Raw genomic sequence first — 17803 nt, 5'->3', positions numbered from 1 at the left:
CTCTCTGTAGGCTAGAAAAGCAGTTTCTCAGAATCAAGTGAAAAGTTGTGCTTTTGCTGCCTTATATTTTGTTGGAAAAAATCAACCATTTCTGAGGCAAAAGAAGTCTTTCTTGGAAGCATCTATCATGCTTTTTGCTTGTCTATGCAGAATAGGGTAACTTTGCTTTTTAAAGAAAAATTATTTTTCATACAGATGTCTGAGGTAGCATATGTATGTTGAATAAAATATTTGCAAGTGAAGTTTTTAAAGGCCCTAGGTAATGTTGCTTTGTGGTACTTTCAAATGAGCAGGCTGCTTTTAGTTGTGGATGGCAGAGTTCCATATTTATAAAGGTCAAACAGTCAATGCCAAGTTCTAAATGATATTGAGATGAAATGGTAGAGATCACTTTGAACAAGGAAAAAAACTACATACTATAGAGTGAGCAGTAGTACTGTTTCTTTTCCTTTTGAAATAAAAAAGAAACCAACCCCCTGTGACGGGTTCGGTCACAGAAACCCCCTTGGGACTGCCACCTGATGTGCTGAGACTACCTCGGAGCCCATTTTCCCTGGCAGCTTGGGACTTCAATACCCTGTCATGTTGAGCCAGACATGCTAGCTTGCTGCAAACATGGACCCAGGTCTGAACCACGTTCCCCTAAAGCTGCAGACGTAACTTAAAACAGCTTAAGGAGTGCTCCTGTTTCTAGCACCCAGATACTCAATTCCCAATGGGATCCAAACCCCAAATAAATCTGTTTTACCCTGTATAAGCTTTATACAGAGTAAAACTCATAAATGATTTGCCCTCTATAACACTGATAGAGAGAGATGCACAGCTGTTTGCTCCCCTAGGTATTGGTTACTTGCTCTGGGTTAATTAATAATATCACATTTTGCTTAAGTATAAAAAGTAGGATTTAAGTGGTTCCAAGTAATAACAGATGCAACAAAGTAAATTCCAAGCAAAATAAAACAAAAAATGCAAATCTAAGCCTAATACGGTAGGAAACTAAATGCAGGTAAATCTCATCCTCAGAGATGTTCCAATAAGCTTCTTTCACAGAGTAGACTCCTTCCTAGTCTGGGTCCAGCAATCACTCCCCCACCCACCCACCCCCCGTAGTAACTGTCCTTTGTTCCAGTTTCTTTCAAGCATCTATTTGGGGTGGGGAGGCTATTTTTTGAGCCAACTGAAGATAAAATGAAGGGGTTTCCAGGGCCTTTTATATTCTATCTCTTGTGGGCAGAAACCCCTTTGTACTTCTGTGCTAAATCACAGTAATAGGATGGAGTCTGTAGCCACCTGGGCAAGTCACATGTGTATGAATGATTCAGCTTTTTGCAGGCTGACACCATTGTTTTACATGTTAGTTTGAACGTTCCCAGGAAGCTTAGATGTAGATTGACGTCTCTCAAAGTCCATTGTCAGTTAAGTGTTTCTTGACTGGGCGCTTATTGAGAATAGTTCTTTCTCAAGAAGCTGCCCAGATGCTTCACTGAGGGCTTGGCTACACTTGCAGGTGTGTAGCGCTGGGAGTTACAGCTGTGTAAGGAAACGCTGCAGTGTGGCCACACTGACAGCTACCAGTGCTGCAGTGTGGCCACACTGACAGCTACCAGTGCTGCAGTGTGGCCACACTGACAGCTACCAGTGCTGCAGTGTGGCCACACTGACAGCTACCAGTGCTGCAGTGTGGCCACACTGACAGCTACCAGTGCTGCAGTGTGGCCGCATTTGCAGCGCTGTTGGGAGTGGTGCATTGTGGGCAGCTATCCCACAGAGCACCTCGTCCCATTTTGGCGCCGTGGGTTGTTGGAAGGGGACAGAAGGGTGCGGGTCATTCCGCTTCCTGTCCCAGCGCCATGGGGTGCATCGCTTCACATCCCAGCAGTCACTGTTTTTCCGTCCACGTTTGGCGCCATTGCGAGTCTCCCAACAGTTTCTGTGGGAAATGGAGCCCGAGCTGCTGAGGACTTTGCTGATGAGTGTCGCCAGCACATCACATTTGGCAGTGGAGCTATTCCTTCAGCTCCAAAGTGACAGTGAAGAGTCCGACGATGATATCGAGTCGCTTGACACGTATGACACTGAATTGCTTGTGGCATTAACGGAAATGCTCAGCACCGTGGAACGCCGCTTTTGAGCTCGGGAAACAAGCACTGAGTGGTGGGATCACATCATCATGGAAGTCTGGGATGGCGAGCAGTGGCTGCAGAACTTTTGGATATGAGAAGCTACTTTCATGGGACTGTGTGGGGAGCTTGCCTCAACCCTGTGGCACAGGGACGTGAGATTGAGAGCTGCCCTGCCAGTGGAGAAGCAGGTGGCTATTGCAGTCTGGAAGCTGGCAATTCCAGACAGCTACCGATCGGTCGCGAACCAGTTTGGAGTGGGAAAGTCGAGCATTGGAATCGTGTTGATGCAAGTTTGCAGGGCCATTAATCGCATCCTGCTAAGAAGAACTATGACTCTGGGGAACATGCAGGACATTGTGGATGGCTTTGCACAAATGGGTTTCCGTAACTGTGGAGGGGCGATAGATGGACGCATATTCCTATTCTGGCACCACCCCACCTAGCATCCGAGTACAATAATCGGAAGGGGTAGTTCTCTATGGTTCTCCAGGCGCTTGTGGATCACCGTGGGCGTTTCATTGACATTTACACAGGCTGGCCTGAAAAGGTGCATGATGCACGCATCTTTTGGAACAGTGGCCTGTTGAGGAACCTGCAGGCCGGGACTTTTTTCCCAGACTGGAAGATCACAGTAGGGGACATTGAAATGCCCATTGTGATCCTTGGAGACCCCGCTTACCCGTTAATGCCTTGGCTCATGAAACCATATACAGGGAAGCTTGACAGGAGCAAGGACCGGTTCAACTACAGGCTGAGCCGGTGCAGAATGACTGGAGTGTGCTTTTGGCCGTTTAAAAGGACGCTGGAGATCTCTTTATGGGAAGCTAGACTTGGGGGAAAGCAGCATCCCTGTGGTTATATCCGCGTGCTGTACCCTCCATAATATTTGTGAAGGGAAGGGTGAAACATTCAGTCAGGAATAGACCTTCGAGGTTCAACACCTGGAGGCTGAATTTGCACAGCCAGAGAGCAGGGCTACTAGAGAGGCCCAGCACAGGGCTACAAGGATTAGGGATGCCTTGAGGGAGGAATTTGAGGCTGAAAGCCAACAGTAATATTTGGTGCCTTGCACGGGAGTGAAATGCAGTGGTTACAATGATTTGCAGTGCCTGTTTGTTTTTTTTCCTTGGGCTATGGTATCTTTCACTTTCTGCAATTAAAAAAAAGCTGTTTTTAAAAGCCAAGAATTCATTTATTGAAAAGAAAATAACTAAAAGGGCAGGGGGGTGGGGTGGTGAACTGTACAGTCAGAGGTTTGAATATGTCCTGCCTGGAGTGCTGTGCAATGACTGCTGCACTTCAGGATGAAAATGCTGCATGGTGATGGGGGTTGAGTGCAGAGGGTAATGGTCGTTGTTCTCAGGGCTGGTAGGTGAAAGTACAGGTGTTGGGGGCAGCTGGTGGTGGTAAGAACCTGGATGCTAGAGAAGGGGGTTTTGAGCTGACATTGGGGCACAAGAGAAAGAGCTTTGGGACTGGGGGAGTGCGGCACGGTAATGCTCTGCCTGCATGGCTATGAGTGACTGGATACAGTCCGTTTGGCGTGCCAGGATGCTTATCAGCTGCTTCGTGCTTTTCTTCGTAGCCACTGTCTTTCTCCTGCTTTCTCTTTCCCTCCAGTGCTGCATTTTTTCCCTCCAGTCCTGCAGTTTTTTACTCTCTCTCTGGCAGATTGATTCATAACTGCTTTTTCGTGGCTGCTTCTTCAGGTTTTGTAGCCTCTCAGCAGTCTCTGATACAGCCAGTCGAGTATTCAAGGACACTGTTATTAGAAAGACAAAAATTGAAACATTTAACAGAGAGGCAGCATTGTGTATAATCACAGTGAAGGAGTTTACAGTCTCACTTTAGCATACTTTCACATACCAAACAGAGCACACGGAACCCACAGCAGCGAAGAAATGATAAGTAAGGGGGAATGGGTGCAGGAGTTAATTAATCCTGGAAGATATCTCGCTGCTGCTGGTCACCTGGGAAGAGGGACTGATTGGTTCAGGGCTGTACTGGGGTTTCTGTGCATTGGGGAAAGCAAACAGCTGCAGGGGGACCTACACTGAACATTATCCCAACATTTTCCACAGGAGTTTATCCTGGAAGATATCTCGCTGCTGTGGGTCACCTGGGAAGCAAGGGAGGATCTTCCACAGCAATGCGGAGTCCGCCCTGGCCCCTGTGCAGCTTGCCTGTGTGCAGCAATGGTCCCCCAACCCCTTGCAGCACAGTGGCGCAGATGCGTTAGCCTGACTAGGACAAGGACCACAGTGGCTCTCCCTATAAACTTGCGCAAGCGCATTGCCCACGCTCTGGCAGAAACTTTTGAAGAGATTACCAAGGCCGATTACCGTGATGTGATAGACCACATCAATGGGCTATTCCACATCTAGGCATACATGCATGCAGCCATAACTCCCCCCACTCCTCTCCCGAAACATTTCCATCCTGAAAATAAAAGCTGCTTACCAGGAACCCACTCCTCTGCTTCTTCTTCACCAACAAGTTCCAGCTGCTGCAACTGGCTCCTCCTGGCTTGAGAAGAGCTCCTGGCTGCATGCCTCCTGGGATTCCAGAGTGTCTCCTTCCACCCCAGTACCCTCACTCTCGGTTTCCTCCCCTCTCTCCCTGCTCTGAACTGTCCATCGTGGTTGTCGGATTGGCAGTGGGGTCACCCCCAAGTATCATGTCCAGCTCCTTGTAAAAACGGCAGGTCGTGGGGGCAGCACCTGACAGGTGGTTTCCCTCGCAGGCTTTGCAATAGGCACTCCGCAGCTCCTTTACTTTAACCGTGCACTGCACCGCTTCCTGATCATAGCCCTTTCCAGCATGGCCCTTGAGATCTGCCCATAGGTATTGTAATTCCTACGGCTGGAGCGCAGCTGTGACTGCATAGCTTCCTCTCCCCAAACACTGATGAGGTCCATCAACTCGCCGTTGCTCCATGCTGTGGCCCGTTTGGCGCTTGGAGGCATGGTCACCTGGAAAGATTGACTGATTTATTGCACTCCACACTTGGCTGAGCAAACAGGAAGGGGATTTTTAGAATTCCTGGGGCATTTAAAGGGTGGGTCACCTGAGGCCAGGGCAGTAGAGTGTGAACTGATGAGCAAGTGTCTGAACAGGCATTCTGGGATACCTCTGAATACCTCGGAGGCCAATTACAGTGCTTTTGATGGCTACACTTGCGGAGCAGTGCTGCATCACCAGTGCTGCAATCCTTATACCCGAGGCAGAGCAGGAGTACAACCAGCGCTGCAGCCAGGGAGATGCAGCTCTGTATGTGCCTTGCAAGTGTGGACGGTGAGTAAGTTCTAGTGCTGGTGTGGGTTTACAGTGCTGCAACTCTCCAGTGTAGCCAAGCCCTTAGGCTACTTAGAATTAAACAAATACATAACCAATATTCAAACTTCAAATATAAAAATGATACATGCATACAAATAGGATGAATATATCAGTAGATCCTAATCTTTGGAAAGATATGTTACATGGCATATCTAGCATAAAACATATTCCAGTGATGTCCTATTTACATTCATAAGCATATTTCTATAAAGCATTATGGGGTGCAAGGTGTCCCCCCCCACACACAAAACTCCCCCAATGAGTCCTCAAAAACAGTTAGTTGTATTTATTAATCAGCCCATGTTTGTGGTTCCATTGTGATGTAGGGGATTTTGACTCTTCCTTAATATTTATTCCGCTTGTTTACCATGGTTAGAAAATTCTTTGTGGATAGTAACTGACACAATCCCTTTTTCCTCTTTCTTTGAGTTAGGTTCCACATTTGCTTTACTTCAGTCCCCAGTGACGCCACTAAAACAATTCAATGCTAAGAAAGCCCATATCTAAAAGTTCTGTAAGAATTATACAGAGGTGAAATCAATAATGTTGAATGAAATTGCTCCCAGAAAAACCCTGTAGAATTTAATACTGATCATTTTTCTTCTGTAATGAAGATTTATGATTTGCCTCCCCATCACCAGTAGCCTGATAAGTTTATTTACAGCATAGGGTTCACCTCTCCTCTACCCTCCCAGGCATCCAAATCACTACTCTAAAGGTTCTGTTTCTTTGGAACGTCTTGTATCTTTAGGCCATTTTTTAGCTCAATACTTGGTGAGAAATGATATTTTTGACCTTAAACATATCAAAGGGGCTATTCTGAGAGAAATAATGCCCAGCAACCAGTGTGTGAGTTGTTCTGTTTTGCACCAAAAAATGTAAAATTCTCTCTGCTATACTAGAAGTGATACCTGTTTGTCTACTGACTTTCTATAGTCATATCAAAGATGTTAGTAGAATGCAAGCTTTCACATGGCCTAAATCTGCGTTAACTGAAGTCAAACCTTCCATTGGAAAAAGAAATGATTTTACCTCCTGTGCTAACCTAATGTTTTGGTCCTAAGATGTTTGTATGAAACAGTTAAATAATTCAGCTTGTTTAATTTTTTTTTTCTCCTCTTCTTAAATAAGCTGCTAACAGCGAATGGATTAGGGTGCATCCAGAATGTGGTTATAATCTTGTGAATTCTCCCCATCTGAAACCAGCCTGGATCTTAGACAGAGCTCTCTGTCATTTAAGCTGTAGTGTGGCTGAAGGGAAATACAGAGATAAGGGGCTGCCTTCTTTAATTGAAAATGACCATCACCTGAATGTAAGTAAATGAGAAATATAGCATTTTACTTTGTAATAATAATAATAAACAATGTAACCGGGTGAAGAAATGTTTAGTTATTTATATTGGAGTAGTGCTTAAAATGTGCTGATGTTTTTCAAACATATAGGAAGACAATTCCTGCCCTGAAGAGCTTATTTTTTTAAATGGCAACATTTAATAGTTTTATAGGACTTGTGTATTGTGACGGTAGTTTGTTTTTTTTACAGTGTATCCGTAAAATAATTTGGGAGGATATTTATCCCAGGATAAAACTATGGGAATTTTTCCAAGTAGATGTTAACAAAGCTGTGCAGCAATTTAAAACCCTTCTGACTCAAGGTAATAACATACCTGTTACACATAAGTAATCCTTATATTTCAGTATCTTATGTTTATCTGCTGTTGGGCAAACCTTGTATGTAAACAATAAACAGTGTTTTTTTCTTTCCTACCCCAATGTGAGAAGTCTTAACTTAGACGATGTGTTGAAGGCAATAGTTTGCCAGCTCATTCATCTATGAAAAAGCTTTGGTAGAAAAGTAGGAATTGAAAATTTGAATGTATATGTGTTCCACAATTTAATTCATGCTAGAGCATGGAAAATTAGATATATAATTCTTCTGAAATATTCTCCATATTACAATAAAAATATCTAAAATAGTACAACATCTGAGACAGGTTAGTAGTAGTTAGTGGACATATTGCAAGAAACTCATAGTCATGCATCTGACAAAGTGGATATTCACCCAGAAAAGCGTTTGCTCCAATACTTCTGTTAGTCTATAAGGTGCCACAGGACTCTTTGCTGCTTTTTACAGATCCAGACTAACATGGCTACCTCTCTGATACTCCACAGAGTATAGTGGGTTTTGGTTTGTTGGTGTGTGGGGGAGGTGTTTTTGGCATTGGTTTTCTGTTTGGTTTGCATCTGAGTGTGCATTCATCTTTAACACTACCAATTCTGACAAACTTTATTTTTGTATCCTTTCATCAATATTCACAATTGACAAGTACTTTAAAGACTAATTTTTCTAAGAATTGAGCTGAAATCCTGACCCGACTGAAGTCAATGGGTGTTTTTGCAATTAACTTCAGTAGACCTGGTTTTTCTCCTTTACTGGCTATATTTCAGTTTCTAGGTGAACAGCAAAAACTGTATTCTTTGTTTTAAGATTTATTCTGTGTGTTGTGAACTTTCACTCTACAACATTTTTGTTTTCAATTTTTTTCTTCAGGTAACAGGAAAACTAAATCTGATCCAAACCAACATCTTCAAAGAATTCAGGATCCTGAATATAAGCGACTTGGCTGTACTGTAGACATGAATATCGCATTGGCAACATTCATACCACATAGGTACCGTAATATTGGGTTTGTCCAAGAAAAACTGAACCGTAACTTTAAACTGAAAAATCTAATATGGTGATATGCTCTGGGTAGGGGAGGGAATTAGATTTTTTATTTATCAATATTTGTGTTACCTTTGATTAAAAATATATGTATTTTTAAAAATTAGGAGCTTTAGACAGGTGTATAGTTATATCTGAACCTAATGGCTTTTAATTGCTGTTTTTCTCTTGTTTAGCAATGGGCCAGCTGCAATAGAAGAATGCTGTAACTGGTTCCAAAAGAGAATTGAAGAATTAAATGCTGAGCAGTTCCAGCAAACTACCTACCATCAAGAGCAGGTCTTATTAATGTTGCATTTAAATGTTGAATTCTTGTTTTCTATTATAAATAAAAAAATATTATATTTTATTGAAATAACACTTAATATACTTCCAGGCAGTCACTTGTCTTCTGGAGACTGTGGTTTATGAGAGACTGGCTGACCATGGTCCTAAACAGGGTCCTGTTAGTAGAAAATACCCTTTAGTTACCAGGTATTATGTCTTTGTCTTCCTCTCAAAAACCCATTTAAATTTTTTTCTTCTTTCTTGGATTGACTAGAACGTCTAGATTTGATGTTACGTACGATATTATTAGCCTGACTTTGATCTTTAAGGCCAGGTCCTACAAGGAATTGATCACTATCATGAACTTCAGCAGTCCTGCTGAGCACCTTGCAAGATTTGACCTTTACGCTGCTATAAGTTAGGAGTAACTCTCCTTAGGTCAATGGAGTAACAACTGTGTAAGAAGAGAAGAATCGAGCCTTATATCTTAGAAACCAAACTGTGGAACTTATTTTAATTGAGGAAGTATGAATTTGGAACTTCAGCTTTACTTCAGCGAGGGTTAGTGTTTCTTTTGTAAACTGCTTGTGCAAGTTGCACTTACGGAGGAGAGATGACCTCTGCTGAGGTGAATGCAAAATTCAGTAAAGCTAAACTATGTAAAGCTCACCTTTTTATCATAACCACATGGGAGTGCCTTACTTACAGTAATTGGCTTCATGGCTACTATAATTTTAAGACTAAAATCTTCTGTTTTGAAAATGAAATTTTGTAGGCCAGTAGTTCATATTCTGAGCTACTCTGTAAGCCTTTGCAGCTCTTTCCCCATTTTCCCCATCCTCCCTTACCCACACAGATGGACAAATGGTCACTTAGTAAGACTAAGCACTGATAATGCTTTGTTAGCAACTTTGTTAGCAATGACTGAATTTGATAAGCATTTTGGATGAATTCCTACCCCCCAAATAGTGGTCATCAGATGGCTCTATAGAACACATTGTAGCAGGGGTCCCCAACATGGTGCCTGCGGGTGCCATGGCGCCCACTGGGGCATCTAAGTGCTCCCATTTACTGGCTGGCAGATGAGCATCCACCGAAATGCTGCTGACAAACTGCGTCATCCAAAGGTGTTGCCACTGAAATGTCGCCAATCTTCGGCGGTGACACTGCTTGTTGGCATTTTGGCGGCGACGCCTATTGACATTGCCGCTTGTCGGCGGAATTTTGGTGGATGCTCATCCGCCGCGACGGTCCTCCGTGACTCGCCAGATGAGAAAGGTTGGGGACCACTGCATTATAGTGTTCAGGACTCCATTGAAATCCAAAGGACTTGGATTAAATAGAACTACTTACATGCATATAATTAAGGCTATGCATGAGTGTTTGCAGGATTGAGATCTTAAACCTAGATTTTTGAAAGGTATTTAGGCATTTCTGTGCTCAGTAGTGCAATCCATAACTGATTTAGGTGTCTAAATCTAATTTTCAAAAGAGAATTAGGCATTTAGGATTTCTAAACACCTTGGCTGTAAACACCTGCATACTTTTAAAAAGTGCGGGCCTCAGTCTTCAAAATACCAGTGAACTCTCACATTTCAGCAGTTTATTTTGTCATCCCAAGTTTTCCAGCTATGTTGCAAAACAGAAAACAGCCCTTCATTTATGTTCTAGCAATAGCAGATACTTTTTTACAATGAATAAGAACTAGGTCTTTATGCAGCTTATTGATTGATATAAGGCAGGAGGTATTTCAATTGTCTTCAAAAATTAAGACAAACTAAAATACACTTTAAAATTAAGTATTTGTGCAATCTCTAGATACTTTACTTACCCATTTAAGGAGATGACCTTGGAAGAGGAAGAACTTCTGATGCATCAGCCTGATAAAGCTTGTCATTTCTTGGCTCATAACGGTTGGGTAATGGGAGATGATCCTCTGAGAAACTTCGCTGAACCAGGTTTGTGAACTGAACTTCAAATCACTTTATAAACAAAACAAAAAGGGCATTTTTCTGGATCTATCTCAACACAGTTCCAAATTTTAATTGAAAATTGTGCCAGTGTATAGCATTTGTGTTCCCATTTAGCATGCTAGTGACACTAAAAATACATCCAGATTTAGAGAGTCTTTCAATGGAGATAACTTTTCATTCTCTGGGTGCTGTTGACTTATCTTTCCATGTTTATAGCAAACAGTGGTAATACCTACTATAGTTTAAGCTGCCAAACACTTTACTTTCTGAATAGGTAAGAATGGGCTTATGTTATGATTGTGATTTTCTGAGACTTTCACTTTTTTAAAATGAAATTTTCAATGTGTAGTGTCTTTACTTGAAGGGATGCAGTTTAAGTTTAAACATATCTTTCCAGGCATTTGAGTTAGGAGAACTGAACATATTTTCCTCCATTTTTTTTATTCTGACTGCATTTTTCTATATAGATAGCTCAAATACATTCAAACTTTGAGGGCCAGATCCTCAATTTTGCCTTCAAAGTACCCTCTACCCTACAGTTGTCTTAAAATAAAAGCTACAGGTGATCTGAGAATTTACTTGGGGAAAACTCAGAGCAGTGGAGTTTTAATTCCAATTCAGGAACTAAACTGTATCTTCACCTGCACAGCCTGGTCTCTGGTTTTGGATTCTCTTATTCCCTACCCCCTCTAGACTGGAAGTTTTTTGCTAACGATTAAACTGAAAACATTGATGTCAGTGCTAAAGGAAGGAGGGGGGAAGCTCCATAAATCTAGCTGATGGAAAATATCACAGCAACTGTTCACTCTTAAAGGGAGACTCATATATTTACTGGGTGCCTGTCAGAGCTCTGCCAATAGGCACTTTCAGTATGTGGCTTTTAATTGTTGCAGAATAATTGACTTCCTTTTTTTCTGTATATTATATTTTTAAAAGTCAAGGCATAGCTGAAGATAATACAAGTTTGTCCAGTGTGGAATTAATTTTTGAACTCATTCCTCAGTTGGCTGACCTTTCCTATTGGCAAATATACATGTATTTGGCTAGTGCAGTTGTCTCACATTGTCTAGTTTTCACTAAATGGGTGAAATCTTGGCCTCATTTGGAATCAGTGGAAGTTTTACCATTGAATTTGGGAGTGCTAAGATTTCACCTGGGTGTTTGAAGATACTTGTATCTCAATATATGACAATCCTTTGTATTCTCCATTAAACCAGTTTGCCTTAAGGGGCCACTAACCCCATGACTTGCACACTTCCATTGATCAGACATTGTGTGGTGATGCACAGGTAACTGCAATGCAGGTTGTCAGTGTGTCATAGCTCTTCTTTTTCTGTGATAGCCATTAACAGATACTTGCTAGGACTGAAATGTTTGGAGGGAAAATATTCACAACGAGGGACAGCCACAAAAATAGCAGGAGGAGATGTTTGAAGTGATGCAGCATTAGTTTCTCAAGGGTGTGCAGAAAGTTTTCCTTATAGTTCCTGACTCAACATTTTTTTACTTCACTGAGTAGAACAGTGAGAATAAGAAGAGGTTATTATAGAATGAAAGCGATCATCAGAACTCCTTATTTCAAATGACTCTGCATTTGACAAACAATATGTTCCCTGTGCATGATTGTAAGCAATTACCCAACTGCCACTTGACAGCCGATACTGAATATCAGAGTAGCTTCTGCAGCCTTCTTGGATGTCTTCAATAGATCATGAACACCTTTTTCTTTGTCTGACTCTGACAAAATACTTTAAATCTTCAAGGACTGTGGCTTGTTAAAATAGTAGAAAATCTCATGTTTTGTGGTGGAGTGGGACATCATTTACAGATACATTGTGATTTTAAAATTTATACTGATCACTTCTAAAAGACTGCAATAAATGAAACAAACAGATTAGGAGTACAATTTTCAAAGTCATCTCAGTGACTTAGATGCTTTTTCAGAATGTAACCCTAGATTAATAGGAATAGAAACTGCTTCTAAAATAGATTACATTTTAAAATTGAGGCTGTTTATATTATGCACAAAGATTCCAGCATGAACCTGTTCACTGTCAATATTTGCTGTCAGCATTTGAATTATTGTTTTGTAGATAACTGAAAATATGGAAAAGATTGTAGAGAAAGGGATACCTTTCATGGAGTTTGAAGTGCTATTAATTTTAATGCCCAGTGCACTGTTTTCATTAGTTCCATTTAATGTACTATTGTACCTTATTTGAGATTTAAAATACAAATTGGTTTGTTTATAGAACTACATTAATATCAGTAGAGATCTTAATGCACCTTTAACATAATCTGATATGAGGAGCTGTAATTTAGTGTACAGTACATAATTTGGGAGTTGATATGGTATAGTTAGGAATCTTATTTTAATATTCTTTTTTTTTTTTTAACTTCTCTAGCCATAAATTCAATGTGTCACATGCACTTGCTACCAGTGGTGTATTGTAGCTAAATGAATTTCTTTTCTTTACAGGTTCAAATGTTTACCTAAGAAGAGAACTTATTTGCTGGGGAGACAGTGTCAAACTGCGCTATGGAAATAAACCAGAAGACTGCCCTTATCTGTGGGCACATATGAAAAAATACACTGAAATTACTGCCAAATATTTCCATGGAGTACGTCTTGACAACTGTCACTCAACCCCTCTTCATGTAGCTGAGGTGTGGAAGAATAGGCATTTTTATCATAAAGTTGTTTTCTTCTGTGAAATAAAAGATTCATAATGCTGTTTGTAATAGAAGCCTGCATATGTTCACATAGCAAAAATTGCTCATGCATTAGCCTATCCGAGCTAGCTTGAATCCAGGTAATGCAGATAACAATAGCAGTGAAAGCTAGCACAGGGTTCACAACAGGCTAGTGAACTGAATGCATAACTAGGGGCCATGCCAGGCTTGAACTACCTGTGCTGAAGCCTATGCTTGTATTGTCTTCACTGTTGTTACTTGTGCTAGCTGGATTCAAGTGTTGTAGAGCTATACCCTCTGTATCTCCAGTCACAGAGCTTTATGTCAGAGAATATTGTTTTATGTGTGGTATGAAATTCTTTGAATGTTAAGTCTATTTTTTTCTACTTTCTGATGAGCGCCTTCTCTCCTCAAGACAAAATCACTCTTAAACAATATAGGCTGCTCTTATCTAACTCATTGTAATTGGTGTTGTCCTTTATGAATTAATGTTTTGGACACTAGAATCTAATTGTTTTGTTTTAGATTACCATGGAAAAGATGTGGTTTTTTTTTTTTTTTTTTAAAAGCTGTGTCTGATCAAGCATGGTGTGAGTGACTATCCAACTAGTTCTCCAAGGTGCATTTTTTCCCATTTAAGTCTAGTTAATGAATATTTACACAATAGTTATTTTTCTGATAACTGTATCAAAGCAGGATTTAAACTAATTCAGATCTAGAAGTCTTTTCTGCATTGGGGAAACAAAATATTAATTCGGTTAAACCAGTTCTAGACCCCCTGGGAGCCATAGTGCAGACAAACCTCCCACAGCTAGACGTGCTGTTACTACCATTTGAATTAGATCGCTTTTCAGCAGGTTTAACTGAACTGCTCATAAAAGAGGACATAGCCATGAGACTCCTGTCTAAGGCCTCGTCCAGACTAGGGGAGGAAAATCGATCTTAGATACGCAACTTCAGCTACGTGAATAACGTAGCTGAAGTCGAATATCTAAGATCGAATTACTCACCCGTCCAGACGGCGCGGGATCGATGTCGATGTCGATTCCGGAACTCCGTTCGGGTTGATGGAGTTCCGGAATCGATGTAAGCGCGCTCGGGGATCGATATATCGCATCTAGACTAGACGCGATATATCAATCCCCGAGCAATCGATTTTAACCTGCCGATACGGCAGGGTAGTCTGGACGTGGGCTTTGGGTATGTGTACTCTTAAAATACTACTATGGCACAGCTGTGCTACTGTAGCACTTCTCTGTAGACTGTGCCTACACCAACAGGGAGGGGTTCTCCCATCAGTGTAGTTAATCCACATCCAAGAGGCAGTACCTAGGTCAACAGAAAAAGTCTTCGGTCAACTTAGTGCTATCTAGTCCAGATTAATTTAACTATCTAGTCCAGGTTAACCAGGCTGACTTAACTGCACTGCTCAGAAATGTGAATTTTTCACACCCCTGAACAACATAGTTATGCTGAACTAATTTTCTAGCATAGACCAGGCCTACCTCTGGTTTAGCTGAAATGATGGTAGAACTGATGAGAATTTTTTTTTGCACATTTCTCCAGAGTGGACATGGATATATCAAGTCCATTACTGAGTGTCACAAATGTCATTTTTCATCAACATCACCAGCAACTGTGGGTGCAAATGACCATGAATTGGTTTTCAGCAACTTTTCATAGTTACTATATTATTGAAAATGCTAGTGTTTCCTATCACGTAAGCTCTTGTTGCTGACCTAAACTGTGTTTCATCGTAGCCTTTGACAATTGGTAAAGTATAACCTACAACAGTATAGTTTGAAAGCCTTATTTTTAAGGGTTCTGCTTGTTTTTTCTTTTTTACCTTGGGACTTTGCTACACAAACAGCTGCACCAATATAACAAAATTAGTTTCTAAATCAATTTAGTTAAGCAGATGCAACCCCTTTGTGTGACATGCTTAGATCTTAATGCAGTTTCTTATTAAAGTAAGCTAAACTAATATGAGGCCCTTTTAAACTGATTTCAGAGTGTCCACAGACAGGTGTGGCACATTTAAATCAGTTTAGAAATTATTTAAATTAAATCAGCACAGTTTCTAGCTGTAGACTGGGTCTTAGAAATATGAAGTCTCATTTTCTCTGCTTTTGGTCCTTGAAGGTGCAAAGGACTAGAATGGGAGCTTTCTCACTCTTAATATAAGTATTGGTGTTGTAGCTTAAACAGAGATCTTTCCTCCCAACTGTTTGTTCATGCGATTGAGTTTAAAAAGTATTGAGAAGAACAAGCAACCCCCCACCCCCAAAAGTTTGAAGTAGTTTGACTAAAAATCCTGTGAGAGTTTTTGAATTATTCAGGAGGCTTTCCAAATAATCTTTATCAAATCCATATCAGATCTTGTAAATGTTCACAAGCACACCATGGGAATCTAGCTTTTTTGCAATAAATACTGTATATTTATTGAATTCAGTATATTTGTTTTCTTGAACAAAATTGTTTAAGAACTCAACTATGTGTGGTTAGCATGCATATTAATATACTGTGGTATAAGCCTAAGTTTCAAGGAGGTTTTGATGAAGATAATTAAAAATTTATTATGATCTATAGGACATGCTAGCAGCAGCCAGGTCAGTCAGACCTAATCTGTATGTGATAGCTGAACTCTTCACGGGCAGTGAGCGCATTGACAATGTCTTTGTCAACCGCCTGGGAATTACCAGTCTTATTAGAGGTACAATAGACACCTGAAAGCCATATAGGATTGCTATATATGGTTAAAAGTTTTTAACATGAAACTAACATTGGTTTGTTTTTTATTCTTCTTGTATGTTTGTCCTTCGCAAATTCAAATATCTTTCCTTCTTCCTTTTCTTTTAACTCCTCCATCTGTTGTATCCTTCTGTTTCTGATTCGGCTTCGTCAATTTGTTAACTTTTTGTACAATTGAACTTGCCTGGTTTCTTCCTATTTTGGCTTTCCATTTTGTGTCTGCTGCATGGCATTTCCCTGCTGCCCAATCCATGCCTAGCGTTGTATCCTTTTTTTTCTGTTCTGCCTTTCCCTTTTCTGTGGCTTCCTTGGCTGTGCTTTTTGCAGTACATGCTGGACACAGCTAGAAAACTGCGTGCTGATTTGTATGTAGTGGCTGAGCTGTTCACAGGAAGTGAGGAGTTGGACAATATCTTTGTGACTAGATTGGGCCTTAGCTCCTTAATAAGAGGTAGGCTTTCTGTGTATGTTGTTCCCCATCCCCTCTGACACTGCATGTATGGTGTGACATTTATGAAGAAAATATCATATGGTAGACGTGCACAATATATCATATTTCATGTATTTAACAAGTGCTCAAAGATTCATTTAGTATTGTGGTTTGTTTTATATTTATCTATTTAAGTATGTTATTGCATCATAATCTGAGAGATGCATCCCAAGTGTAAGAGGTCTAAAAGGATTCATACTATGTATCTCAATCTGGAAGAGTAGGAATATTTGTGGCATAGCTTTCCCATACTTCCTGCTGATTGTTTTTATTCTTTTTTAAATTAATCACCTCTTCTGAAGCCTGGTGGACCTTGGAAAGGGGATCCTAACATTTTTTCCCCCTCTTCAACCCTAGCATATGATGATAAACTACATAGTGGATGCCCTCAAATTATGGACACACTGCCTATAATTAAAGTTTAATGTTCTATTCATATTATTCATTAATATCTTTGATTATTTAACATGCCAAATGTAAAACCATTTATTATAATCTCTTTATTGAATATCCTTTAGTTGTAGTAGTAATTCTCCTGTAAACACTCATGCAAGTTTTTGTTCTGTAGAGGCTATGAGTGCATATAACAGTCATGAAGAGGGAAGATTAGTTTACCGCTTTGGAGGAGAACCAGTTGGGTCTTTTGTTCAGCCGCGTTTGAGACCTTTAATGCCAGCTATTGCACATGCACTGTTTATGGATGTTACACATGATAATGAATGTCCTATTCAGGTGAGCACTTAAGTTATGTTAGATTTTTTTCATGTTAAATACATATTTTTTGTACTGTGATTCAGTTATGCCAATTCATAAGGGTTATGTAAAGTGAAATTACTATTGATTGGTCTTTTGGAAAGACATGACTGTAGTTAAAAGGTTGCATGAAATAAGTGGAATTGTACAGTAGTTTCCACTGCTTTTCAATCTTCTGTCCCTGTTGGGGGGGGGGAAGCATAAAAGCTACTAAATATGTCCTGTTTTGACTTCTGAATGTCCAGCTATTATGAACCTAATGTTTGCCTGTTCACCTGTTCTCTCAAGCTTATCCTGGGAAGGATAGAGTAGGTAATAGTGGGAGGATCAGAGGAAGATTGCTGGGGAGTTGGGATGACATTGTTAGGAGCTCTGCTCTTTTAAGCCTCGTAATGATTTTATTTGCTTGTTTGTTTTAAATAAAAGCCTGTAGAAGTTTTAATTTGTGATTACAGTGTGATTAAGCACATCGATAAACAATGAGTTCTTCTGTAAAACTGCGTTTTCTATGTGCTGTATCTATGTGTTTGGAAGGAAATAAGAAGAACATAGACTAGGTTCATTTTATTATTTTTATTCTTATCAATAGCACCGATCTGAGTATGATGCTCTTCCCAGCTCAATGATTGTGTCCATGGCATGCTGTGCTACAGGAAGCACCAAAGGCTATGATGAGCTAGTACCACACCAG

At 40.5% G+C, this 17803-nt stretch overlaps 1 protein-coding gene across 3 annotated transcripts in view; it reads left to right on the top strand.

The window, feature by feature from the left end:
- The window catches only part of AGL (amylo-alpha-1, 6-glucosidase, 4-alpha-glucanotransferase), a 65234-nt gene that overhangs the window by 9967 nt on the left and 37464 nt on the right, over nucleotides 1-17803 (top strand). For 2 of the 3 annotated variants that reach the window (XM_030571801.1, XM_030571802.1), the window contains exons 6-15: nucleotides 6591-6772; nucleotides 7003-7114; nucleotides 8011-8131; nucleotides 8361-8463; nucleotides 8561-8658; nucleotides 10270-10409; nucleotides 12904-13091; nucleotides 16197-16320; nucleotides 16928-17091; nucleotides 17702-17803. In XM_030571801.1, the coding sequence (XP_030427661.1) occupies nucleotides 6591-6772; nucleotides 7003-7114; nucleotides 8011-8131; nucleotides 8361-8463; nucleotides 8561-8658; nucleotides 10270-10409; nucleotides 12904-13091; nucleotides 16197-16320; nucleotides 16928-17091; nucleotides 17702-17803 (1334 nt within the window). Of the gene's footprint in view, nucleotides 1-6590; nucleotides 6773-7002; nucleotides 7115-8010; nucleotides 8132-8360; nucleotides 8464-8560; nucleotides 8659-10269; nucleotides 10410-12903; nucleotides 13092-15707; nucleotides 15832-16196; nucleotides 16321-16927; nucleotides 17092-17701 lie in introns of all 3 variants that reach the window. The other variant, XM_030571803.1, reaches the window with a different exon arrangement.

Source organism: Gopherus evgoodei, chromosome 8, assembly GCF_007399415.2.
Source record: "Gopherus evgoodei ecotype Sinaloan lineage chromosome 8, rGopEvg1_v1.p, whole genome shotgun sequence".
Taxonomy (NCBI): domain Eukaryota; kingdom Metazoa; phylum Chordata; order Testudines; family Testudinidae; genus Gopherus; species Gopherus evgoodei.
The sequence above is the reverse complement of the archived record's forward strand: the minus strand, read 5'-3'. Positions and strand labels throughout refer to the sequence as shown.